General features: G+C 39.3%; 1 protein-coding gene across 18 annotated transcripts in view; it reads left to right on the top strand.

Annotated features, from left to right (window-relative positions):
- The window catches only part of DMD (dystrophin), a 1,160,159-nt gene that overhangs the window by 1,097,834 nt on the left and 34,911 nt on the right, over positions 1 to 27,414 (top strand). For 14 of the 18 annotated variants that reach the window (XM_055801176.1, XM_055801179.1, XM_055801178.1 and 11 more), the window contains 7 exons: positions 3,295 to 3,496; positions 6,851 to 6,936; positions 9,515 to 9,672; positions 17,820 to 17,986; positions 20,092 to 20,203; positions 25,251 to 25,387; positions 26,159 to 26,197. In XM_055801176.1, coding sequence (XP_055657151.1) covers positions 3,295 to 3,496; positions 6,851 to 6,936; positions 9,515 to 9,672; positions 17,820 to 17,986; positions 20,092 to 20,203; positions 25,251 to 25,387; positions 26,159 to 26,197 — 901 coding nt within the window. The remainder of the gene's footprint in view (positions 1 to 3,294; positions 3,497 to 6,850; positions 6,937 to 9,514; positions 9,673 to 17,819; positions 17,987 to 20,091; positions 20,204 to 25,250; positions 25,388 to 26,158; positions 26,198 to 27,414) is intronic. The other 4 variants (XM_055801180.1, XM_055801177.1, XM_055801186.1 and 1 more) reach the window with 1 other exon arrangement.

Here is a 27,414-nt window from a genome sequence, read left to right as displayed (position 1 = left end):
CAGCCCAATGAACATTAAGGCATAGGATATTATACCTAAAGAAGAATATGGAAAATGGTAGTCCTTAATAAATAAATGCTTGTGTATTGTCTTAGCTTAGAGCTGAAAGTGTGGCTGTATTATCCTAGCCTTCCAAATTATTGTGGACCTGCCAGGTGCAACTATTGCACCGGGGTTTTTTAAATGTCTGGTTTCCTTTGATAATCACATCAAAGCATGCTGACTTTCTTATTTTGCTACTGTTAAAAGATCTGATCTTCAAGTGCAAACCACATCTGAACATTGTGATGCCAATAAAATGAGATGTATTCACAAACTTTTCTTGGAGATGCAGCAAAAGGAGATATTAAGAGCTTCTGTTAAGGTGCTTTTTTACTTTAAAAAAAATGTGTTTAATCTACCGTGTATAAAATTAATGTGTCAGCCAACAGCAGCAGGTTACAGAGGAGATGATCTTGCATTCTGGGAACACCTTTTTTACATACTTTATCACCAGCCATATGTTGAGTTTTCCCTAAGTTCAGTATGTGACCTCCACAGCATACTTTCTCCTGCCTGTTATTTGTCACTTTTGTCCTCCGGTTGGTTAGTTATTCCAGGTGGTCTTTCATACTTTTCCTGCAGTCTGGCTATAGGTTGGTGTCTAGGTACAAACATCTTAACATTTTTTCTCTTGCCTTAGAGGCCAAAGAAATACTTGTATAGATGACTTAGGTTTTAAAATAAGGTAGAAGCTACTGCTTACACAAGTTTTGGAATTTAAAATAGAAAATAACACAGTGGCAGAGAACACACAAAAGGTGCAAAGCATAAAGTTTATTTCAATTAAAGCTTTGCAAATCACTGAATGACAACAAATATACATGTGACTCTTCAATACACGTGTGACTGTTGAGGCTTATCTTGTGAGTCTGTCATTCACGGGACCTCCATATTTGCTTTCAGGAAACAAATATGCAATTCCTGCTTCTGGAGAGCCCCCCCCCATCCCCGTCTTTAATCTTGCTAGGAAAGATGCAGGAGGAGCTTATTGTGGTAAAAGCCAGAGCCACTCTTATTCCCATGAAAAGAAGTTTCCTAAAGAAGAACGTGGTGGCAGGCACTTTTTGCTTGTTATAAGATGAACATGTTTTACTAACTTCAAGATAGGGCAGGAGGCTGATGAAGAGTGGAGTGAAAAGTTTTTCAGAAGTTGCTGCTTATTAGTGGGAAAAGCTTTCGCAAAGTGGTGTGACCCATGTTTAGCAGCAGCTGCATATATAATTAAGCTGCCACTCGGGTGCCTGAGGGGTTCATTTATTTACCGTTGATTCATAGTCTCAAAGGAACTGAGAGTTCAGCCTAAAGCTCAGAGTTAAAGGTGTTGTGAAGGCAGTGCTCCGTTTCCAATTTGGCTAATAAATTATTAGAAGGAAAGCATCTTTCAGAGACTTCTAGGAATGGGTCTGATAAATGTGCTTTTGCAGGATATAACACTGACCTTAGAATAGCTATATTTTATATGCTAGTAGGTTAAACATAATATTCCGAACTATTTTCTTTGAATATCTATATGCTAATGTGAAAAAAGTAAAACTCCAATAAAACCTTGCAGAAAACCACAGAATCAAAGTTAAATTTCTTGTTATAATAATGAGGATAGCATTCCAAGCTTTTCTTATTCACTCTACCACAGATTATGTCAGGCCCACAGGATGAAATTTTCAGAAGTGCTGAAGGGATTTAGTAGCAGAAGTCCCTATTGATTTCCTATGAAATTTACACTCCTGAAATTTCTTTGGCAATTTTGAAATCCCAGCATACTGTCCATGCTGCATTACCAAGCAGCCCTGTGTTGCAGCTAAAGTATTTTTCATCTCCACTAGGACATCAAAGGGCCAATTTCATCCTTGGTAAAATAGGATACTCAGGTGTCAATTTGGCAAATACACCCTTAAGCTGGATCACATTCTTTAAAAATTCCTATATGGATATGGAGTTCTGCATGTAGCCTCTGCACGTGGGTTTTTTTTATTATTATTTTATTTTTATTTTTTTTACATTACCAAGAGGTGTTGCTTACCAGGACCCAAGAAAGCACATTTTCATTCCCATGAGAGAAAAACTGGTCTTGCAGTTGGGTGAGTTCATTTCCCAGTTTTGTGAAGACTTTTCTGAATGATTTTGGGCAGTTCATTTTGGGCCAGATGCTACTGCCTTGAGTCATGTTGAATCATGCTGCACTTTGTGATTGCTCATGGTGTGAGCAGGACTAACGGCATCAGGGCTTTAACATTGCTGTTGCTCACACCCTGGAAATTCACTGCAAGGATTTACAAACTATTTTCATGTGGTAGCGGGAAGATCTGTGTCAGTAGTCTAAATTTTCTGATTTCTTTTGTTCTTATTAGTGTTTTACTTTGTAAACCAACATCCCAGAACTCTCTGATTCGGTGACCCCCAACGTGTGATGCTGCTGGTAATGTTAGTGTGCAGAACTTAAGCAATGAGGAAGGGGAATTCTGTTTTGCCTTGGACATCTGAATTTCAAAATGCAACTGACAGTTTGGAAGAAAAATTGTGGTTTTAAATGTCTGTGACAAAAAAACTGAGTTGTATGTTGACTGCGAAGTTTAAATGTGTCTTACTGCATAAAGTCATAGAGATAATTATAAATGTAAATGCTCTGTGGAATTAAAAATGGATAAATTTCATTAATAAATATTGAAATAGGCCATTTATTGTTTCTGGAACCTTCTTTTCCCTGTTCTTCCCAGAGGAAAAGTAACGAGAGATGTTAATCCCGGTTCAGTTGTGATTTGTTTGTATATTCCTTGTGGAGTTTTCTTTGGCTGAGATTGCTCGATTTTTGTAAGAAATGGATGGCACATCTCAGGAAAGCAGATGATGTGTGCTATGTTTAGAGCACGTTTCGTGAATGCAGTAGTCAAAAATTAGCCTGTCTATCTGTAGGAACATAAAACATGAAATATGTAATTTTTACTTACATAGTAATTTATGTGTGATATTTTCATAGGATTCAATAGCATAATAGGTACTTTACAGCTAAAAATGAAATAGATTTCACTTTTTATAAACGCTACTCTGTAAGACCACAGCTGAATAAACAGTGCACCTGTAGGAGTCTAGAAACCAGTCTTACACCTGGCTTTCAGAGGACATAAAACAACCTCTGGACAGAGGTGTAAGCCAAGTAAATTATTCTGTTTACTTTTCGGGTATGGGTAATACAACCGCTGTTTCTCTTACATCTTATTGTTGCTTTTTTAATAATAATTATTATTATTGTAACAGTGGATCTCCTGAGTCTGTCTGCTGCATGTGATGCCTTGGACCAGCACAACCTCAAACAAAATGACCAGCCGATGGATATTCTGCAGATCATTAACTGCTTGACCACCATTTATGATCGACTGGAACAAGAGCACAATAACCTGGTCAACGTTCCTCTCTGCGTAGACATGTGCCTCAACTGGCTGCTGAATGTCTACGACACGTATGTATGGGTGCTCTGAACATGGGGTGCTCAGAAGCTTTCTGAATAGCACGGGGGGAGGGGGAAGGTGTAAGGAGCCATCTGCCTCATTATAACATGAACGGCTTGAAGCTGCATAAATAGTTGAAGTGAAAGTTTAATAAACCTAATGGTTTAATGGCTGCATTTAGCTGAATCAGTACAGCCTCGGTTAGGCTTACAATCCTAGATTTGCTGAGCTAAATAATGAGAGAGCTGGGAAACAGAACTTTTTCAGCAGAGTTCTGTGTTTGGAGCAGTTCTGGGACTGCATGTTCTCAGCAGGTCATGGCTTTTTATGGCTTTTTAGTTTATATAGATAAAAGAAATTCAAGAGAATTATCAAGAAGCAACAGTTTGAACACCGTCATACAGACTTGCATGCATTTGTACTTCTGGATGTTAAACCTTTTCAGAGCTGTTCATTTTGTATAGCTTTCAATCTATAATTGCTGTTCAAAGATGGAAGACGCTCATGCCTAATCTAATCTGCTTGCAGCCCTTAGTAGTCAGGAGATGCAGAGATGAGAAATATTTAATCTAAAATTTAAAGTGTGCCTAAAAGTATAAATACAACAGAGTAAATTCACCTTAAGAAAATTTACAGATGTTTTTGTTCAGTGAGTTAATGATGCTGCTCATAACACATAGACAAATTCCAACATACGTTTGTAAGCTAACTTTAGAATAAGCCATTATTTTTGTATTTGGTCAATGTAGTGAAAAAAATTTCAGTAGAAGTACTTATTGGTGTTTTTAAAGTTCTTATCAGCTACCTTCAGCCAGACACACTCAGTACTGTGGCAGAACCATTTATGTGTAGAAAAGGAAGGACATGGGACAATTACTGTATTTCCATTGACATTTTGAACTGTATTGAAGTGCCATAACATTGTTCTTCCATCCACCCTTTGTCACAGCACTGAAGCTTCGATGATCACCTGCAAAAAAAAGTGCACATTTGTACAGAGTCTCTTGTGATAAGCCAGTTGCTACGGTCCTCTTTAGCAGCTGCAGTATCCTGTGAAGTGAATTGCCCACTACATTATATTTTGCGTAGGATACTGGTAGTACGGAATGGGGCCATATTAATTTAAGAGCCAGGTTTCCTGTCTTTAATCTCCTTTGGCTTTCACAGAAATCTGATCCACTTCTGATTTATCATCAGCTCTACAAAACATATAAATGAAGACATACAGTTAGGAAAAAACAAACAAACAAACAAAAAATAGGTGCTCAGGATGTGAATCCAGATCAGCCACATTAGAGGCAGAGAGGGAACTAAAGTTCGTTACACAGGCTGCCCCTGAGTTGGACCATCCAGTTTAGATTTGCCAGGTCCAATCTAGTTTTCTTTATGTTGCACTGTGCTGGAAGTAACAGCATTAGAAATCACAATTGGCTGCCTCCAGGCAATTCCCTAGGTATGTTAGGGAGCTGCATATTGCAGGACACAGTGAAACAGAGAGGTGGTTTATGTGTGAGGAAAGCTTGTAGCTTTTTTCCAAAATTCAGGTTTGAATTACACTAGTGAGGGTAGTGACCTTGGTGTTACATGTGTTTAGTTTTCATTGTAAACTTAATAGGCAGAGATCAACCGAAGTGCATAGCGGTAGTGGAGACATTTAATTAAATGTACTGAATCTTTACTTATAATTGAAAACTGTCATTTGTAAAGATATTAATCAAATTCACAGTCAATGACTGATCTAATTATGAGCACAGCTCTGCAAATCCAGTACGTTTTAGATTTGTTTTAATTGATCAGTCACTCATGCTCATTTGCAGTAGCATGCTAAATTATTAGTTTGACTTGGGAGGAGAGGAGAGTGAACTAACAACTCAGGATTCATGCAAGTTTCAATTTAATATGCCTTGCAGAGAAATCATCTTTCTACATTTTTCTCTTGTATAATTTGCATGAGCCTGGTATTCATCAGGAGGAGATTCTCAATGCACAAATGATAATTAATTTGGAAAAGATTTGAGGGAGAGGAGTAAGAGGAGTGGAGTGTGGAAAGCATAGGTAAACAACAAATGCTTATCTGTGATGAAAAATACAAGATTCTTTACTAAAGGGTTGCAAATTATAAATTCAGCTTTGTCCACCGGTTTGTTTCTGCACCTTTCATGTGTTTGCAGGGGAGATGGGTGGGTAAATGAGCGCTGTTAGCTCCTACAATGCTTTCATAGGATTAAAAAGACAACGTGCATCTTTGCCAAACAGTGCAGCCTGATGCATGACTATGGCATGCCTGTACATGATTTATCTTATTACCAGTGGTATTCTTACTGGTGACCCTTCAAAACTATCGATAAGGCCCTGCTTCAAAAATGTTGGGTTTGGGCATTAATTTCTATGTTTTATATGTCTTCATTTGCAATAGATGTTATATATTTGAATTGCTGTCAGAAATACAAGTCTTGGGGGAAGCCAGCAACTGGAAGTGAACTGAGCTAAACCAGATGACTGAGAAATGAGAAAGTTTGTCATTGTGTCACCTGCCACACAAAGGAGGGTGTTTTTCTCACAGTCACATTAAAAAACAAAAGTAATAGCGCAGGCATGTTATAAGGCAGGAGTGAGCATGAGGGGAAGGCTGACCAGAAGCAGCACAGGGACTGATGTGGAGCATACCAGCCCCTCGGCGCTGCGCAGGACAGGTTTGAGTGCAGCAAGGAAGAGCTCAGAAACCACATTCTGTTATTAACAGCATAACTATACAGCCTGCCTGCCTTCTCATGGTTTCTAGGCAAACTTCATCATCTACTAGAACATCTTACAAGTGCCTGTGTTGGTGCACACTGCTGGCAGAGGCTGCTTTTTTGTGCTTAGCCCCCTGTTGCTTTCTCAAACAAGTCAGAGCAGGGCTGACAGGCAGTAAGCAAAGACGTTCTAAAAACAACTGCTACATTGCATTTCTAATGAAAGTGAAACTGTACTGTCTTTGGCAAAAGGGATGGTTTGCTGTTCTGTCAAGGACCTCATCTTCTCTGAGAATAGCTCAGCCGTAGTTTGTAGAGAAGCCTGATCAAATAAGCATGAGGTAAATACTCTTTACTCTTACTCATAAAAAAAGAGGTATTTCCAAATGAGGCTGTTTCTCGTTGAATTGATATGACAGCACAATCCAATTCAGCTATGCCTGTGTAGCCAGAACAACATTTTATCTTCCGTTTCTAGCTTACCTAATGACCGGGCAGCATGTGCTGTGCAGCTTGGTTCTATGTGGGACTTCATTTGTGATGACTATGGTACTGCAGTGAACTTCATTATAGTAAACAAATTGTGACATGAATGGATCATATTATCAGCCAGTGTTTCTTTTTTGTTAGGGGTCGAACAGGAAGGATCCGTGTCTTATCTTTCAAAACGGGTGTTGTATCCCTTTGTAAAGCACACCTGGAAGATAAATACAGATGTAAGTCAATGTAATCCTTTTGGGTTTACTTCATGTATCTATTCTGTGTTTATTCCTCCTATTTATTGCATGAACGTTTAAGTAGCATACAGAAACATTCTTTTAGATGATCCATATGCCAAATGTGTTAATTTGCTCCACCTTATACTTCTAAGTGACTTGTTCAGTATGGTTTTATGTAGTTTAGCACAGTGATCCCTAAACTTTTTTGATCGCACCCCTACCAGTAAAAAATTTTTGAGCATACACCCCCAAGAGATGTATATTTATTTATAAATTGTATATATGTACTACTGCACTGAAATGTTGTGTACATTAAAAAACATAGAAAAAAAATTTAAAAAGTATGTGATAAAGTTGAAATAAACACTTTTAATTTTTTTTATGTAATTTATTAAAAGAACAAAAAATATTTTCTTACTGCACCTTAATGGATTTTCTTGCACATTCCCTGTGGTACAAGAACCCGTCTTTGGAGGCCATTGGTTTAGCACACCTTCAAACACAAAAATGCGTGCCTACAGGACTTCTTGCATTAACACCATTTTAAAATGCCTTAACTTTTCAAAATGTTTTCCACAACGTGGTCTGGGTCTTATTAAGTACATTGTGTTTAAATATAGTTACTACCTTTAAATAATTACTAAAGGTATGCAAGTTTTGCATATTTTAATGGACCAAATCCTGAAAAACTTGAAAAAATTCCACTTGAAGTTTTTGTTTAACAGAGGCTAGGATCCAGAAAACAACTACTGGTAAGAGTAGTTCTCAAGAGTAACTATCTGGTTAAATGAACTGGTATTACTCATCCATGCATTTTAAAAAAAAAACAGTAAAACCCCAACCTTTAGGATTTGACCCTGTACCATAGCAATTCTTCATAAGTTGTTATTATTCTGTTGTTCTGCTAATGAAAGCTAAAGAATGATAAAGAGAAAACAGACAGTTCCAACAATGGAGTCTGTGCATGACTGTATAATTGGATCAGATTTTAGGGCAATCATTATGAATGTCACAGTTTAGATATCTAGATGTTTCATGTGGGTGTTGTGAAAAAGCATTCAGAAAATCTTTTAAGAAAATTACTCAGTACAGATATTTTTCAAAATGATATTTCATTGAGGATTATCAAAGTTATAAAGGAAAACATTTATTCATATTTCGTAGTCTCCTGCAGTGTGTGTAAACGGTAATGCATAACCCCCATTTTTTAGGTTTTAGAACACTTTATGTTTTAATGTGGAAATTGAAAGCTGAAAATTTTGTGGGAGACAAGGAACTGTTTCTGCCAGGCTTTGGTCTGGCTTCACCATCCATGTCGAAGTCATAGTGCAGTTGCTGTTATTATTGCTGCAAGTGTGCGATGAGTCACACCGCTTAAAGATTTTTCTCTCATTTGTGCAGCAGAGCAGAGTTGGTTGTGCTAGAGCACAAGTCCTCAGGCTTGCAAAGGTGATGGAAGGATTTATCCCAAAATTTATTTATTATAAAACTAGACGTGGCGAGAGTGAAATTCATGTAATTAAAAAATAAACTTTTCTCAATCTATTCCTTTATTCCTTCTGAAGAAAACAGGTGTTAAAGCAGTGCTAGGAAAGTTATCTCGAGCAGTGCTGAAGCACCTTTATAATTGTATCCCTGGTGTCAGGTGAAATATTAAGGGGGCTCCAAAAAAGGAGCATTATTTTATTCTAGCCACCTTTCACACTCTTTTTGGGTTTTAACTCATTGAAAAGTAAGGAGAATTTATTCAAGTCATGTATTGTCAACAGGGATATTACCAAATAAATATTTCAGTTAACGCTCACCTGATTTTTCTTATTATGAACTCTAAAACCTCCTTGATGTATATGTAGTATAATTAATTCCCACCAAATTAAACTGGGCTTACAAATGTATAACAATCGTGTCCTTTAAGGATTCTTTTCTAGAATGTTGCAGTAGCAGAACATGGCTTCAAGTGACATTTATTTCACTCCAGAAGTGAAAACTTAATATGATATTAACATTCCCAGTGGATGGCAGGTTCTGTCATACTGTAATGCATTTCTTTCATTTTAGAAATACTCTTGGATTGAAAGATTATGATGTATTGAAGTTTAGGAGCTCTTGTTTTTCAGTTCAACTCATCTGAAAGAAAAATGGATTCTCTGCGTTGTATGTTGATTGCTAAGACTTGAAAATGTGCTATATATTTGAGCACTATATATATATGTGCTCAAATCTATATATGAGATTATTTTACTGTTAAAAGGTATTTTTAAAAATATGATGATGTTGTGGCTCAAAGATCTTGCGGTTTGGGTTAGCTGTGTTACAGAATCACAGCTGCTATTATCAGTAAAGCCACAGGTACTGTGTTAGAACGGCCTTTCTTCCCAGCTACAAGCCAATAATGCTGTTAAAAATGAAGTTTATGGGAGGAGAAGCAGCCAAACTGAAGACGCATTTGTGTTCGTGTCCGCCAAGGCTCTTGACTGCAGTTGCAAGCATGTAAAACAGTACAAACTTCAGCACTATTTGCTGCATCCATCCCAGTAGCGATGCTTTAGCTTTGGTGTCTTTTTCCTTCCTCCAGACCTGTTCAAGCAAGTGGCAAGCTCCACTGGCTTCTGCGACCAGCGCCGTCTGGGGCTCCTGCTGCACGACTCCATCCAGATCCCTCGGCAACTGGGGGAAGTTGCCTCCTTTGGGGGCAGCAATATCGAGCCAAGTGTCAGAAGCTGCTTCCAGTTTGTAAGTTCATGTGTGCTTGCTGTTAATTTTCTGAGTTATATTTTGTGTCGAGGTAGGCTGTCCATTCTGATGAGGATTGAAAATCTTTAGGATACTGAGGGTCCTGTAATGGTGGTGTTCATTAGTGTATTAAATGATTGCTTTGACAAGTTGTGTTTGATTTAGCCCGTTTCTCTGGCAGTGGTGGAAGAAGCCCAGATTATGCTGTTATCTAAACAGCAAATAATTGTCAGCAAGGCTTATGTTGTAACTGAACCCTGCAAATAGAAGATAGATCACCATTTATTGCTGCCATATAGGTGAACAACAATGGTTAATGTAAATTTTGGGCGTATAAATACTAGTGACAGCCAAGCGCCCAGGGGAGCAATAGGAAAGGAGCAACTGCCTGCAATGCTGTCTAGGGGTGAGGAGTGGAGTGCTCACTGAGCTTCTTCCACTGCTTGAATGGATAATTCCAGTTTTTTTTAAAGAGTACTGAAAGAATTCCTGTCCTGTCTGTTGAGTACACAGCAAAGTGGAGGCTCCTTTTCAAACTTATAAATTATTTAATCTGGGGAGGAAGAGAGTTAAGGGAATTATTCATCCTTCATCGTAACCATCAACAGAATGCACAAGATGAAGACAGCTGCTTAATGAAAAGGTAGAGGAGGGGAGGTAATGTATGGTGTGTGATTAACTCTCAATGCATCTTCTACATTACAATGGAAGAAATGCTCTTTTCCCATCCCCTAACTGTCTTCGGGGGATTTTTTTTGTTTGGTTGGGGGAGGAGTTGTCTGCTTTTTTGCCTGCTGCTCAAGTTTCATTATGTGGTAGTTTTAGTTCTGTAGCAAGCAAAACACAGCAGGTTTTTTTGAATGAATATTAATGCTTTGAAGTAGTCTTCTTAGACACGGTGACTATGAAAAAGGATGTAATTCTAAAAGCACCACAAACTTCGGTTGTGATGGGATGTTTGCTTTCTGTATTTTGTAAACTTTTTCTAACAGGTTAATTGTACAGGATTTACATTTCCCATTTCCATCGTTCCTATCTTGACCTTTTATAATTCTAATCTGTATATTTGATGCCATTTCCAAATGTTTTATAGGGCCATATCCTGGGTGGATAACCCATGCTGATAAACTATGCATAGTAATGCTGATAGCTGGGTTAGACCCTGCTGTGGCTTTAAAACCTGAAGTTCCACGTTGGGCTTCCAAGTGACACCAACACAAAATGGTGGTCTAAAGGTCATTTGTACAAGTGACCTTCCTCAGAAGTTAGGACTCACTGGATCCTGTCATTTTCCCAAGTGAATGGCAACAGCGCTTAGAACACTGTTGAAAAACTGATAAGGGAAGTGACCTTGGAATCTAACAAAACCACATATTTTTGGAAAGGCAGCTGCCGTTCTGTGTGTTTATACTAAGCAAAAAACAAGAAAATTCATAGTGGTGAAGCACACAAAAACAGTTTTTATAAAGTAGGAAGACCTTGGACTAAATGTTTATTTGAATAAAATGAGTCAGCAACATTGTGATGAGAAACGAAGACATACCAGCGGGCTGAATGCCTCTCTTTTTCCTCTGGGTGTAGCCTCATTTTAACCTGCAGAGTAGGAGCGTGGTTTCTGACCTGGGTTGCAGCAGAACTGATGATCTTCTAGGAGGACCAGAAAGAGGGAGGGAGGCTCAACCGAGGAAGAGAAATACAAAAATAGGTGGGATGGAGTCCTGGATACAGGAGCAGAAATTGAAGCGTAGGGAGAGCCCTGATGGAGGGGAAGGACAAGGAACTAAGGAGTGGAAAAATAAGGGCCATCCTTAGGGAAGGATGGTAGGAACAGTAGTAGGAATAATAGTGATGGAGGAAGCAGAAGGGTGGTTAGAATGAGGCATGAGTGAAAGGAGCAGTCAGGAATGGAGGAGATGGGGGAAGAAATAAGACCTTTCCAGAAGAAAGGGAGGAGGGGAGCACAGAGACATCCTTTCAGTGTAGGATGGTGGTGCATGGGGGACACAAGGGTCCTGAGGCTGGGGACAGGTGGGTGGGGAGCAGGGAACAGCCTGAGAAACGGAGCGGCTGGAGGAGCTGGGCAGCCAAGGAGGATTGCACAGGGCTCCTGGCAGCCTCTTTGATGCAGTGAGATAATTTAATTTTTAAAAATATTCTGAGGATTCATAGTTTACATTACTAAGTAGAAGCTAAATGAAGTCTTTCTTTGTATGCCCACAGTGAAGAATGCTTTTCTTTAGGGTTTTTTTCTTTCCTTTTTTTTTTTTTTTTTTTTTTTTTTTTTTTTTTTTTTTTCCTTTCTGGTGACAATAAGCCAGCAATAAATTGCAGTCATGTCAGAGTCTGCAACAATGTGTGCTTCAGAAATGGCTCTCCCAGCCCCCTTAGGTTAGGTGCCCTGGCAACGGCCTTGTCTGTCTGCGCAACAGCAGAAAAAAAGGGGATGTTTACTGTTCCCAGCGATAACAGGGGAGATCTCTCCTGCTTTTCAGTTTGAAGTGTGAGTCCTTGGGAATGAGGGTTGGGAGGTGGGGCTTCCCAGCCCAGCTGCTGGCAGCAGCCTAGGTCCCCTTAGCGCAGGCTGCTGCTCCTGCCCTGTTATTCTTCGTCCCCTCAGCACCAACTCATGCTTTCCGTAGTTTTCTTTATGTACAGGAAGGCGCTGATGGTAATTGTTTGGAGAAGGATATTACGGGACTCACCTTTCTTAGGCGGTGCAGGGGGATATAATTTCTGCTTTGAGATTTGAAAGAAAAAATGTTTTTAAGTGAGAGCAAAGAGCTTGATCTAATGACCGTTAGAAGACTATATAGTTCTGCCTGGGCTTGGACTGCATCAAAGCAGGCTATATATCCATGAAAAATCGAGTGAATTCGGTACTACTGCAGCATGAAAGCGTTTTTCTTTGAGTTCTGTGATGGGTATGTTTTTTAAGTAAACAGGATAGGGAATTGATATGGACTGAAGGACACACGTGCTGTGTTTTAATCACAGTGGAAAATTATTAATATGCTTTCCTTGTATAGTGTAAATAGGACCTAGGAATTCACATCACTGCCTTGGATGTGTCACTGTGACACTGGGATGTTTAAGAAATGTGATGTGAAAACAGAGTGCAGCTTGGATGAAAATCTCTCTTGCTGTTTCTCAATAAAATTTTGGGTATTTGGTTTTTGGTTATAAACTGCTTTAAGTATGCTTTCTTCTGAGGGTGTATTTGAAATGAAGTACTTGATGTGAAAAACTAGTACAGATGAAGCTAAGGAATAGTAAACTATGTACATTTAATTCACATCTGTATTTTAAACCTTGTTCTATTTCACTTTGACAGAGGAAAGTATTGTGATGTTCTGTGTTGTACAGTCTTCACTTCTAGATTTGTACTTCATCAATAATAAGGCAAGATCAGCCTGGCTTTGACAACCACTTAAATGTGTCCAAATCCAGGGTATTTACACAGACAAATAAAAACTGAAATAGGCGCCTGTTAGTCCTTTTAGGTGGAGTTTGGGTATTGTAAATCCTGTGCCAGGACCCTGATAGTGTCGTTGGCCATAAATGCTGTGATTTGAATTGGTTGGGTAGTTGTTTTGTGAGGGGTGGGTTGGTTTGTTTGTTTGTTTTTAATGTTTAGGAAATGTCAATACTATGTACAAACCGCTATATATAGTTATATAGAGGTCTATATGAAAATAACCTACAAATGCAGTGTTAGAGTTGATGGGCTTGATCTCTTTAGAGAGATTCAGGCAGCCCTTGTTTCTATTCATAGGATATTTCTTCTGCTTTTGGCTCTGACAGGGGAGAGCTGGCCTGAGAGAACTAGCAAATCCATCCTCAAGCTGCTATGCTGTAAATGTCATAAAACAGCAATTCTGGTTTTATTTCAGGAAGATTTTGCGAACCTGTGCCTGACTTTGGGAGGCACTCTTGAAGAGTCCTACAAGTGAACTGCTTTAAAGAACTATTTTAAAATGGTTTTAAGGGATAGGGGGTAGGGAGCAGGAAGATGATGTTTTTCAAGTGTGGATGATATAAAACTGTACGCTAATTCACTTCTGGGTTCATGGCTTTTTATTTTATTACTCTTTGCCACAACACTAAAAACATTGACTAGAGTAGTCAACGCAATCAAGTGTAACGTAAGGGATCGAAGTAATGATCCTTAAGCATTTGCTCCAAGGGCCGAGGCAGATTTAAGCGGTTTGTATCACCCAAAGTTACCTTTATAATAATCCTGTTTCTGGACCATGAAACGGCCCTTGTCTCTGCCACAATTCTTGACTTTTGTTTTCTTACCAGCCAGCAATGGAGAGGACATGAACACACTTGAGTGGAAGACAAGATTGAACAGGGTTTGATCTGACTCCAGGGAGACAGGGCTGCTGTTCATGGCTTGCTCTGCACTTTTAAACTTTAAGAAGTCATAAGAATTCCTCAGTTCAGTTTGTCCAAAATAATACTTACCTAGACTAACATAAAGCTTTCTATCCCATATGAAAAATACCATTAAATTAACAGTGTGGATTTATTTTCTATTAATTTCCTATGCTGCACATAAACAGAATGTAGCTCATCAAAAATGTTACCAGAAATTTCTGCTATATTCTCTGACACTGTCCCAAAAACTTACTACATTGTTCATGTAAAATCACAATTGTATTTTGGAGCATATTTCACATTATAACATTAATATGTCATAGAGTAATTTTTAAACTGCTCACTGGAAGAGAGGGGAAAAGACGGAAAAATTCAACTCCCAAGTATTGCATGAAGTTGCTAGCACCACCCAACTTCCTATTTGCCCATTGTTTCTGCAAAATAAATACTGAAAAGCAGATGTCTGGAACATAATGAATTTGAATGTCCCCCCATAACAAATTGTTATTTGTAAGCTGGAAAGGGCTTTATGAATTTTACTTCATGATTCACTCTGTTATTACCATAAAAATTGGGAGTTGCACAGAAATGTGTTCAGAAGAAGCATTAATATTCTTTACAGCTTGATCTTTTTGGTTCAGAATCGAACTATATGAATTCAGACTTCTTCCCTTATGTAAAATCTTTAGCTGCTGCCTTTACCGGATTTAGAGAGTATTAAAAAAATGGTAGTAACAGCTCAGGGAACAGTCAAGAACTGTCTGTCCTGTACTGTGTGACCCTGACCAGCTTTTCTCCACGTGGGTTTAAATCTTCATGTAATATAATTCAGAACCAGTTCTGATACATTTTAATGCACCTAATCTCTCTGAGCACAGGTTTTGTACAGCCGGCGAGCGAAGCTCTGGGTAGGCAGCTATTGGGACTGCTGGCAATAGACAGTGACTGCAAAATTAAAATAGATCTTTGGGTGTTACAGAAAGTCTTTCATCGCTGCAACGTTTTCCTTGCAAATTTAAAGCAGCTACAAGTGGAGAGCAGCGCTTTGGGCGGCTGATTCTTATTCTAACTGCAGCTTGCACTGCAGCATTTCCGTACACTTCATGTTTTTGTATTAGAAATGGGATAGTAAAGGGATCCTCTTAAAATTTCTTTGAGGCTTAGAGGACCACTGTAAAAAAGTGTAGTCTGCTAGGCAGGGTAATGGTTTCCCAGTGCAGTTCCTGGCTGATGCTGGCCCATGGAGTGAGCCACAGAAGGTCTCTTCCCAGCCGCTTTACTGCCCTGGCTGCTAGCTGAAAAAAAAAGACACATAAATGATCATATTTTTTAAATACGCCTTTCTCTTAGGAGAATTCTAGAATTAATTTAATTCTATTGAATTCACTAGTGTTCTGCAGCAGAAGGCAGTATCCACTTATCCACTGTTTTGAACAAATTCTGTTGTCAGTGTTGGCTGGACTTTATTGTACTTTTGGTTTTCTCTGTATTTTTCTGTGGGGTATTCCTAAATTCTGTAGCTAGATGTAAAAGCAGAGAAGTAGGATTTAATGCAGAAGCCTTCAGAAATACTTCAGTGTGTGAAAACAAAAAAGGTTATTCCATTTCATCTAAGACCTGTAGTGAATACTACATTGTGAGGGTCTCTATCTAAATAATTGTAGATATGTTGCAGTTTGATGGTTTTACCCCAAACGTCCAAAAAGGATGTGTATGACTGTACTAGAAATCCATATATGTGCATCTTAAATGCAGTCATAGGAATCTTTAGATGGTTTCCCAAACTAGTATCTCAAGAAGAAAGTCCTGAACAAAAAATCTCTTCATTTTTAATTAACCAAAGTATAGCAGCAGCATTTTAAGTCAATTTTAATGCAGTGCATTATTCAGGAGATACTCTGGGGTATTTTTTTCTACATCTTTCTTGTGACGAGGGGTTCTGTCTAGGAGACTGCATTTTTCTCAGTTTTCAAATATTGATCAGTTAATTTGTTTGTCAAGATTATAAACAATGTTAGCTTTAAAAAAAAAAACCAAAAACACACAACTAATTGGTTTTCCCTATAGCTCTCTCTGCTTTAGATCAGTTGTAATATTTTTTCTCCATTCGTTGCTGTTTTAGTTAAATAAGGTAGCTAGGTCATACTAAACTCAGATTTTATGAGAAACTAGAAGAATAACTGAGAGCAAGCATAAGAAACCCCAGCACTCAATCCCCTATTCGTCTTGATCCATGTACATGATACATTAATACGTATTATTTATTTATATGCTTCAAATAGGTTTGGAACCACAAAGGAAGACAGTCTGCCTTGTGAAGTTTGAAATACAAAAGACTGGCTCACTAAGGGCTGTATTTGAAAGCCTAGCAAAAAAAGGAAAACTGTGGATTTAAACGTATTCAGCCTATAAATATGCTGTTTCTGTTGGGTAGCATGGAAGAAAATGTCTCAAGGAATTTGAATTAGCACGTAGTGGTGGTTTAGAGAAATGGAGTGGAACAGTATCCCACTTCATTGCTTGGGCTGTTCCCTGTGTGGACGCATCCTCCCTTGCATCCTCCCTGCCCGAGCCCTTTGCTGTTCCCACCTGATCCATTGCCTCGCTTTCAGCACTGAAACCAGCTCCCAGGTTCTCTTAACAGGCTTGTGCTGCCTTCACCCCACCCTGCACACCGGGGAGATGTTCCCCCTAAATGTTGACTCCATCACCACTATTTTCCTTAAAATCCCTTTGGATGCTTTTTGCCTTTATTCTGCACTGTTCTGTACAGTGACTAGCCTGCCAGTACAGTATGGCTCCTACCCATGCAGACAGATTGCTGTTGTTCCCCGTTGCCCTGTGTTTCTCATCTCTTTGCTGTTTCTTTTTCCATACCATAGATGCTGCTGGGTAGGGATGATAGACCATTTTTTGGTGCATGCGTGGTGCCTGCTGCAGTGGTATTCAGCTCTGTGACTGAGCTGCCTCAGAGTTAGCATAGAAGAGATACCTGAAATAATCACACTTGTTAGGATGTGATGAGAAGGCAGCAGAGGAATGAGTCTGCTGGGAAGTGTTTATAGGCTCTTCTGCTGTGAGCAAAGAGGCAGAAGTGGGAAGTAATGGAATGTGAGGCTGAATCGATCGTATTCTGTGGGGCAAAACTGTATTGTGTTTGCAAGCAGTGATGGGAAATCTAGAGATGATGTGGTGGGAGGACAGATTTTGGGGCATCTAAGGAGGAAGAGAGTTTACATTTTCAACAACAGCCTTGAGAAGGGGTTGGAATGATTTCCTTATGCACACATTTTGAAGAAGGGTAAGTATGGTAACAAAGGATGTTAAGAAGAAGGGAATTTTGATCAAAAGATGTGCAGTTTTTAGGGCTTGGATAACACAAACTGTTTTTAAAATAGGTGAGAAGCAGTGCTATGCAGGCTCAGGTAAGAGAGCTGGGAAACGTGAGATCAGGCGTCACAGGTGATCATGTAAGTGGATGATTTTCTCTGTGATAGAGTTCATGGTAGTGCTGTCTATTGTAACAGGGAATAAGAAAGAGACATTTGAAACATTAATAATAGTTTTCAGTTCCTGGCTTGAAGGCAGGATCCTGGAGTTTATTTTGATTTTATTTTTTTAATGGATGGCTGGATGGGAAAAATCTGGAGCATATTGAGGGAAAAGATATGGAGTAGGCAGGAAGCAAATGGCTTGAACTGTCAATTAGCTGGCAGTAGAGAGATCACTTGTGCTCAGCCCCTGTCTGTCTTCCCCCTGTGTTACAGGCCAACAACAAACCGGAGATCGAAGCGGCCCTCTTCCTCGACTGGATGAGGCTGGAACCACAGTCCATGGTGTGGCTGCCCGTCTTGCACAGGGTGGCTGCTGCTGAGACCGCCAAACACCAAGCAAAGTGTAACATCTGCAAAGAGTGCCCGATTATTGGGTTCAGGTACCAACTCGCTCCCTTTCCGCCATGTGTACTACTGCTTGGTGGATCAAGAGATCTGCTTATTTCTGGGCCAATCATGTGCTCGATTTTACGCATTTGCTTCAGGGAAAAAATAATTGTGATGGGACATGGGGGAGAGTGACACCTAGACTGGGTACGGTGTTGTGAGAGTGGAAAAGGACAAAAATCATCTATCAGTTAAGGGATGGCCCTTCCTCTGTGTCCCAGCCTTTCCCTGTCTCAACCTAAGTATTGGTGGATTGCACAACTAAAACAATTAGCTTTACATTCAGTGTGTCGTATACATGCCATTACCTTATCTGAATTGGATCCTAATGAATTGCTTTCTGTCATGGTATAAAGCAAGGGAATGCCTTGAAAATTTGTGGATGTGTAAAGCTACATGTGCGTTTCTCAGAGAAAGAATGTTGGTGGTGAAACATTAACCTGGAGTGGGGGAAATGTTGCTGGTCTATTTAAACATCTGGATCAACACCATGGTTACTATGGCAATGAATAAGTCACTGTGGTGTAAAATGGCTGTGTGTTGGTATGCCTGTTGAGAATCCACTTAACGGCTAAGTAAATACTCTCTTTCAATTATGCCTAGACTTGTTTTATCACTTTGCTGCGCAATAGCTGCTTTATATGGTTTCTGTCCTTTTTGTGCACTGTTTTCTTTCACCATTGGCATTTCTCCCTCTGTGGTATCATGTTGTTTACAAAGAGCTTTATGTAATTTTGTTTCTAAAACCTGGAAAGACAACAGCAGTAAGCAGTACCGCATAGAAAAATCACTTTGCTCTAACCTGGGAGAGTATGAATGTTGCTTTTATGCATGTAGTGAGGCAGTGCTTTCTGCTATGCAGTTTCACAGGTAGTGGGAAACAGGGGAAATAATGAAGGTACTGCTTTGTGATTTGAAAGTGAGTTTTTCTTCAGTGAGGCTGTTCCTCCAATCAGCTACATTCTTCTCCTTCTGCTTTTATTCCCCTTGAATATTTATACTGGGATATATTATATATTACCAAGGAAGAGCTAGGGATGGGATGTGAGTAGTCCAGCACACTCACAAAGTCTGATTTTCCTGTTCCCAGATACGGTTTATGAACTACTGAATTATTTACATGGTTTTGTATAAATAGCCAAAGACAAGTAGGTGGAATTGAAAAACGCAGCACTTCGAAAATCAGAGGATGGCAAGTGAATGGATAGTCTGTAGTGAGCATCGAGAACTCAGGAAGTGGACACTGGAGCCCTGTGTTTGCATCTAATTTTACTTGACTGATCTCATCTGTCTCTCAAATTTATATAAGAAATCTATTATCATGACAGTAGAATCTGTCTGTCACAGATTTTTGCTCTGCCTTTGCAAGTCATTGAAACCCTGTGTACGCACTTGACAAAAAGATACTGTACTGGAAGGCTTTCAGAAAGCTAATACTGTGCGCCTCAGTACATGTAAAACAATGTTCTTTTGAGGTCATTGTGACTGAACCGCTTCGTGTACTTGGAACAAGACAACCCTTATGCCTCTGGCTCTTTGAAGCACTTCAGCGTAGCAGATACAACAGTTAGCTGCCTCATAGAGCTGATGAGATTAAATAATAGACCTAAAGTGCATTCGGAGTTTTGCACGGATGGAATGCCATACAGGAAAATTGTTTTGATAGAGGTGCTAGGAAGGACACAAACAAATTCCTGCCTTGTATGCAGCACTTAGGAGTTTGCTAGAGTGACTTGTTGAAGAGGGCATTACTTACTTGAATTTTAGTTCCTTAGGACATTGTGTGTTCAGAATCATGGTGAAGAGCAAAAGAACTGAGATTACCATTACAGAGATAAAAGGCATGATGATGTCTTTCATATGTTGAGAGAATGTGTAGAAATCTTCGCTGTTGCCCAATGTTAATTTTTTTTCTGAAGATTCAGATCTTTGATAAACATCTGAGGCAGCAATACTTGTCCCTTGGTGGCAGAGGAGCATTGCCCAGTATTGCATTCTGTGTGAAATCTCAGGGAAGAGAAAGTAATGCAGAAAACTTGACAAGCTGATATGAAGCATTCACATACAGAGCTCTGAAGCTGTGTTCTTCCTGTTTCAGGTATAGGAGTTTAAAGCACTTTAACTATGACATCTGCCAAAGTTGCTTCTTCTCTGGCCGTGTTGCAAAAGGTCATAAAATGCACTATCCCATGGTGGAATACTGCACACCAGTAAGTACCTGTTTTACTGACCCATACTGTCCCTTCTTATGTTGAAAGGAAAGATTTCATTTCCTATGTGCAAGGTAATGGAGCATTTGGGTGGCTTTTCTTTCCCCCCCTATAATTAAATCACCTTTTATACTATACATGCCAGCAATTTCTGATGCTTAGTAAAGGATGCTCCAGTGGTTTGAAGTAAATTGAAGTTCATTGTTTGTACAGTGCTGTGTCGTAATATGTTATTGCATGCTAATGACTTGCTCCATGTTCAGTGCCATAGTTCACTTTATGGATCCTGCAGGAAGCCTTGATTTGTGTGAATATTCATTTGTATCATATGTCGCAATGTTTTCTCTGTATTAGTGTAAGAGTTTTCTTCCTTTCCTCAGCAAGTTGCTGCTTCTCGTTTTCCCTGCAACACTATGATTGCATTTTTAAATTCTTTATTATTTTGTGCTACCTTTCTATTGTATGATCACTTGATGATACAAAATATGAGGGAAGTTCTCAAGGGTAGCAGGTTAGATTTAATTTCTGAAGACTGGAAGCCAGCATGTTCAATGAAGTGCAAATGCACATGTCTTGCATTGAGGGTGGGGTGAGGGTCTTCATCCTTGTTTCACAGCTCCCAAAAGGATCACTTTTGTGTAAATGTTTCTTTTGTACCCGACAGGTGGCAAAGGAAATTCCGTATTACTCTCTCAGTGTGCTCCTTTTTTCTTTTTGGCCACTCATGACCAGTGCTGAAGGGCATAAATTAGAGGATCTCTCCAGTTGTCCTTCTACAATGCAGCATGACTGAGCTTTCAGCTGCCTTTGCTATTGTTTGTGGTGGTCTTGAAGCAGTGTACTCTCTGGTTGTCATTTCTTGGTGTAATGGGATGGTCCCTACGCTTGGGGACCTTTTCATCTGCTGGTCAGATATAAATGGTGAAAAGCATCAAAGCTATATATGGGCTAGCCTCATCAATTCATATGAATGGTCTGTACATCTTTGCGCAAACAAAAAAACACGGCCAAAATGAAATAAAGACTCAGCTTTTCTTGGAAACTTAGGAAAGATAGAGAAAAAAATATCCCCCTAAAATGATACTGTAAAGCAGAACCAGTATTTTTGTTGGGTTTAATGTATTGATACTTTTTTACATTATCTATCAATTTTTACTGTAGCATTTAAATGGCAGTATTTAATCTGAGTCTCTGGAAGGGCAACTAATGTGCATTTACTAGTTTTTTTGTTAGTATTCATTGGCTGCTGCTTTTTAGCATTGTCCCTCAGGGGTTGAGATTACTGGAAAGGGTGATTTGCCTGAAATACAAGTCAGAAGGAAATGCTGGCACTGCCTGGGCAGGTCTGAACAGACTTCTCAATTGCAGGCATTCCTAGAGCAGAATCTCATGATCTGAATTGTAGGGAAATTGAGTGAGCAACCAACTGACTGACCATGTTAGAGCATTCCTTCCAGCTGCAGCTGAATACCTCCTTGCTGAATTGGCTACGAATTTTGCAGTTTGCCACTCTTACTCTTGTTAATGAGCGACATGGGAGATTCATGAATGGTGCATAGAGTGCACAAACCAGCATCTTGCTACTGTTTCCTTAACCTGTTCATAGGATGTGTTTTGAGGAGAGAGAAATGAAAAGGGATTATGAGACACCCCCACAATCTACAGCAACTCATTGCAACATGGGGTCTAGCACATTTCTCCCTAATAATACAGGTTACTAGTAGGAGAACATGGTGGTGAACAGAAAACCTGCAACTGCATCCAGATTGCTGGATCAGAATAAAGAATGCTTCACAGCCAGTACATTTTTATGTGAATCCTGAACTCCAGCAGCCCATGCTAATATGCTGTGCCTGGCTGCACCAGCAGCCAGTTGAATTAGAGAAGGATTAAAGGAGGGGAGGGAGGGCTATGTGTGAATGTGACGCACAGCGAGCCCTGATCTTTTTTGTGTTGCTGCTATTAGAAAAATAAACCCAAGTACTGTGTGACTGAGCAAGACATCCACTGAAGCTATCATGTCTAGTATGTAATTGTTCTCTAAATGAATGAAAAGAGGTATGCAGGTGGCAGAGCATTTTTTCCTCTTCCTGCAGACAAATCTCTCACCTTAAAAATGCATTTTGGAAGACAGAAGACATGTGATGCCCTCTTTGATATCTCTTTGCAATAGCTAGATGTGCACAATGAAGTGTTTTGATATTTTTATTCCCCCTCCCTCTTACTTCTAGGAAATTTTGGAGCACTGCAGACTTTAATTCTGCTTAGGGGAGATTTAAAAACACATGCTAAATTTCTGAGGGATGTGATGACTTTTCGTGTCCTGCAAAAGGTTGAGGCAGAATAAGGGCAAGGCAATTCCCTAATTTTCATTTAGACAGAAAAATTACAATTATTCCTGAAAGCCATGCAGCTCAATTTATTGTTCAAAGAGGGGTGACTTTTAAAGAGGTTTCAAATAAAGCGTAGAATATAACTTCTAGATTGGAATTTAAACATAGGATCATTTTTGTGTTCGGGTTTAACAAACAGTGACACACCAGCATAAAAACCACCTTGTTAGAAAGGATGCATGTCAAACCAAGATACCTGTCTACAGCTAGTGTTTACAGTTGGGAATGAGGTCTGAGGTGGGGGGTTGGCAAGGCACTTTCTTAAACCAAACTGGGAAGAGTCAGATGGTGGTAAAGTTCTTTTAATGTGAATAAGAACTACTATCTCTTATTAAATAGTTTTGGTTTCAGAATAGTTTTGGAACGTGGGCGACCCAGCTGCCTGTGTATTACTTTGATTTAAGAGAGCTGAGATGCTGAAGCTCCACGGTTTGTTCCTTGTAACCCAGTTCTACTAAGAGTTTTGTTTTGGATGAATTTACTCTGAAAATCATATGTAATAAACCAACTGTGGATAAATCAGAAAGCTTGGCTGAAAATAGCCTCCATTTATCAACTTGTCCACATAATAATCACATTTTCTTTGCCTTTCTTGTGCTCCTTGAACATTTTTTAAATGGCAGTTTTATTGTATGAGAGCTGTGTGGTGCTTCTAGTTGTCACTAGAAGACATATTTTCTTCTTGGGATTCTTGTGCTGCCAGTAGATCGGGATGTTTCCATGCAAAGCCACCATTTTACTGGTTGGTTGTCATGCAGACTGTTCAGAGGAACAAGGCGGGGATAACAGCCCCAGGAAGGTCAAAGCAAAAAATGTTTTATTGTTAATTTTACCTGAAAACACTTAATCCAAATTACCGTCAAATGCAATGGAAAGTGTTCACAATATTGAAAATAGACAAGGCAGGAATAAATGGTTATAAATGACACAGGTGAGCACACTGGACAGAAAGCTATGTTTAGTCGATTTATAACAAGACTAAATATGAAAAATATTTCTCTGTTCCTGACAGATGTCCTCTGTGGGCTCTCCTGATGCTGACCTGGTTAGGAGCTCTCCTAGCAGGCATTGCAGATGGCGTTCAGCAGAGGGAATTCCCTCCTGCTGAGGCATGCAAGGCCGCCACAGTAAATCCCCTTTCTGGAGTCCTCTGGGTCGTCTGGGCGTACTTAATCCCTCCCTTCCCAAAATGTTTTTACTTTGGAGGTATTGAGGAAGTTATATCTAATATTACTGAGCATTATCTCAGTTTCTTGAAAGTACAGATGCTGCTGTACTGGATTATAGGTTCTGCTGTGTCACTTCTCTGCCAGTCCTTGCTCACACCAAATTTTCCTACCAAACTGACTGGAAAGAGGGCTAAATTATTTCCAGCTTTAAATGGAGCCTGTAGGTGTCGTCAGTACAGGGATAGTATTTGTCCTTTCCGTTAATGCATTTCAGTCTTTCTGCAGATTATTTTTCAGGGCATCCTTAATTTTTCTACCCAGGCCCTCATTAAAAATCTATACTTCTGTGTTTCAGCAGTTCTTTGAAGGTTGGCTTGACTGATAGGTCCCAGCACCTCCTTCCTCTCTAAACAGAAGGCATAGAACTCATTAGAAAATGTCAGAAAGATTAACTTTTCCCTCATTTCTTTCCTTCAGATGAGATACACTGGAGAAGCAGTATCATTATGTGGGTCAGGAAGAACTTACTTTACTGTAGAAGAGCAGTATTTCAGGGTCAAGTGTCTCTGTGAGGTGCAGACAAAGGAGGGAGTGCTGCCTGACTACAGTAACTGAAGTCTTCCATTAAAATTCTTCAGAAAATTGCCTCACTCTTAATCAGGCTCACAAGAAGTCTTGCATCTTCCCAGCAGGCATCCTTTGAACTCTTACTGGCTCATTCTGGTGTTTAGGAAACTTAATTCCACTTTGTGCTCCTCTGCTGGTCTCTACAGCAGCAAGGAAAGCTGACTACAGGCGAGAGAGTAGAAAACTGTGCAAATTGTACTGTCCTCAGGGTACTGATCTTAAGTGCCTGCTAGGTTCAGATTAAACAGGTGCAGGAAGACATAACTGATCTAAGAGTTTTCAGTAGCTCTCGCCTGCTTTTTGTTTCTCTTTGATCAAAATATTAATGGCAGAGTAGGCTGAGAATGGAAACTGGAAAGAAGGCATACTGAGAGTACTGGTCTGACTTTCGTGGACTGACGAGTCCATGAGATGTAGATGACGAGTGTGCAGTAAGAGTCAGGATCCAGGCAGTGAAGCAGCTAGTTGGACACACAGACCAGCTGTGTATCCTCCATTACAGCCATTTTAGTGCTGAACAAAAAGCAGCCAGAGTCCCATGAGTCAGGTGAAGAAATGACAAATTCTTGTCTAATTATTGCTTGTCCTCTTGAAACCACCTGAGACTAGGCATGAGCCCATCAGGGGGTTTTGGAGCTTCCCTTTTTCCTCCTTCCTCCCCACTAGCAGTGTTGCTGTATAGTAAATTGTAAGGTGATGGTGATAAGTAAATAAAATATGCAGTTTGGGAGGCCGGGCGTTTGGTAGCTCTGCTTGGTGTGGCCACAGCTCTTCCAAGAGACCCAGAAAAGGAAGAGGCAACTGAAAAACTGTAATAACCTCATGAAAGATGATTTCATTGTGATTTGTGGCTTTCAGACAACTTCGGGAGAAGATGTCCGTGACTTCGCCAAGGTACTAAAAAACAAATTTCGAACAAAAAGATATTTTGCAAAGCACCCACGAATGGGCTACCTGCCTGTGCAAACTGTCTTGGAGGGAGACAACATGGAAACGTGAGTAGCTCTCAAGTGTCTAAATAGCAATTCATTTGGTATGCTCTGGTGAGCTCCCCAGCTGGTGCCAATTCCCTTCACTTCCTAAATGCATAAAGCCTCTTCATGTCTTTCATTTCTGTTAACCTTGGCTGGCAGGAAAACACAAGCTGGGATTCCAATTGCCATTGTCTTTATCAGTTTTCTCCTGTCCTCATACAGGAACTTACAACTTCAGTTAGCAAAAGAAAAATACTTGCCATGTTACGGACAGCCTTATAAACTTTTACATTTGATATGGCAATTTGGAGATGAATGATCTCTTCATTAATTTTTTATTTTCTTCCAAATGGGTTACTTTCTGTGGTTTTATTTTTTTAATGCAGCTACTGTGTTTGCAAGCTTCCCAGCTGATTTCTTCTTTTCTCACCCTATGTATTTAGTCTTACTAAATGACTTTGATGTCTTTATTGGGAAAAAGAGCAATAGTGATGCACATGGAGAAATCAATGAGTTAACCCACCTCCTTTTCGTTTTTTTGGGTTTTTTTACAAGTTCAATGAGTTGTTTAATGGCAATTGCACGCAGCTTGTTCTCTCTCTCTCTCTCTCTCTCTCTCTGATTTCAATTTTTTCCTCTTTTTGGTTGGTTGCTCTGCACAGTCATTCATGTTGGTCTGTTAAGATTTCTGTTTTTTAGTTGTGATTATTTTTTCTTTAAACCTTTCTGTAGTTATTTTGCTGCTGAGTTTCTTCTGCCTCTATCTTCACCTCCTCATTTTTTGTCTTGCAGTCCTGTTACTCTGATCAACTTCTGGCCAGTAGATTCTGCGTGAGTACTTTTGCTGGAGTGTGCTGCTGCTGCTACTGCTGCTACGTTCCCTCACTTTTTTGTTTGTTTCTTTGTTTAGTTTTGCATAAGTTCATTTCCTTCTTTCTTTATGGTTATTTTCTTTGGTGCACTCTGTGAAGGAATATTTTGATCCCAAATGAGTAGAATGGGATAAATCCAGGAATTCCCAGCAGTCATGGATTGTGTACTGTATACTCTTTCTGGAGTATGTATTTTCATCAAATTAACAGGGATTTTGGTGCAGTCTTACTAATGCTTTTGAGAGTTTGTCATTTAAAAGCCTGTGTTTCTGAATGTGTCAATTCCTCTGAATGTATTCTTAAATGCTTTTTGAAAGATAGAAATTGAACTTGATGGATTTAATTCAGTGTCAGGAATGACATTGTTTTGTATATAAAGCTATAATTTGGTTTTACGCGCAACCATGCACACTCATACACTCATATGCCCCAATTAATCCAAAGCTCAATGAGTATTTTATTAGTTCTTTAGGTACAGTAAGATTTGTCAAGACAGGTTGAAATGGGGAAATGTTTACTGTATTTTTTTTCTGAAGTTAAAAAACAGGATTTTTCAGCTATGAAATGGATTTTCATTCTTGCACCATTCCTGCACGTGCATTGTCTTATTGTTGTAGTAATACCCTCAGCATAAACTAAAGATATATATACTTACCATTGTGGCATTTGCTACTACCAGTGTTACATGGATGATTTTAGAATAATGTTAAATAAGGATTATTTTTAATTTGCATATTGGTAACTAATGAGAAACTAATAAATAGAATTTTATATATTTCTATATGGTCAAATGTATATGGCTTGCACCTTCATTGAATTTTTGGTAGAATAAACAATAGTGAAATGTATACATTGGAATGTTGATTTTATAATTTTCATTTGGAGCACTAACCATTGGGAAGTCAAGTGCTCTACCTGTAGGAAGTTTAAGCAACTAAGAAACACATCATGTACTGCAGACTTCATATGGTTGAGAATTCTCTCACAAAAAACACCAAAAGGCTGAAGCCAGACTGAAATAGAAGGGATTTGAACTTCAGGATGCACTTTCGTTTGCAAATGCATCTGGGGATGATTGCAGCATACTATATACTCAACTGTGGATCTGGATTTCTTACCCTTTAGAACAATTGGAAAGTTAAAAGTAACATTTTAAGAAAGCTTGGATAATACGGA

The sequence above is a fragment of the Falco peregrinus genome, chromosome 4 (assembly GCF_023634155.1).
Source record: "Falco peregrinus isolate bFalPer1 chromosome 4, bFalPer1.pri, whole genome shotgun sequence".
In the NCBI taxonomy this organism is placed as follows: Eukaryota; Metazoa; Chordata; class Aves; order Falconiformes; family Falconidae; genus Falco; species Falco peregrinus.
The sequence above is the reverse complement of the archived record's forward strand: the minus strand, read 5'-3'. Positions and strand labels throughout refer to the sequence as shown.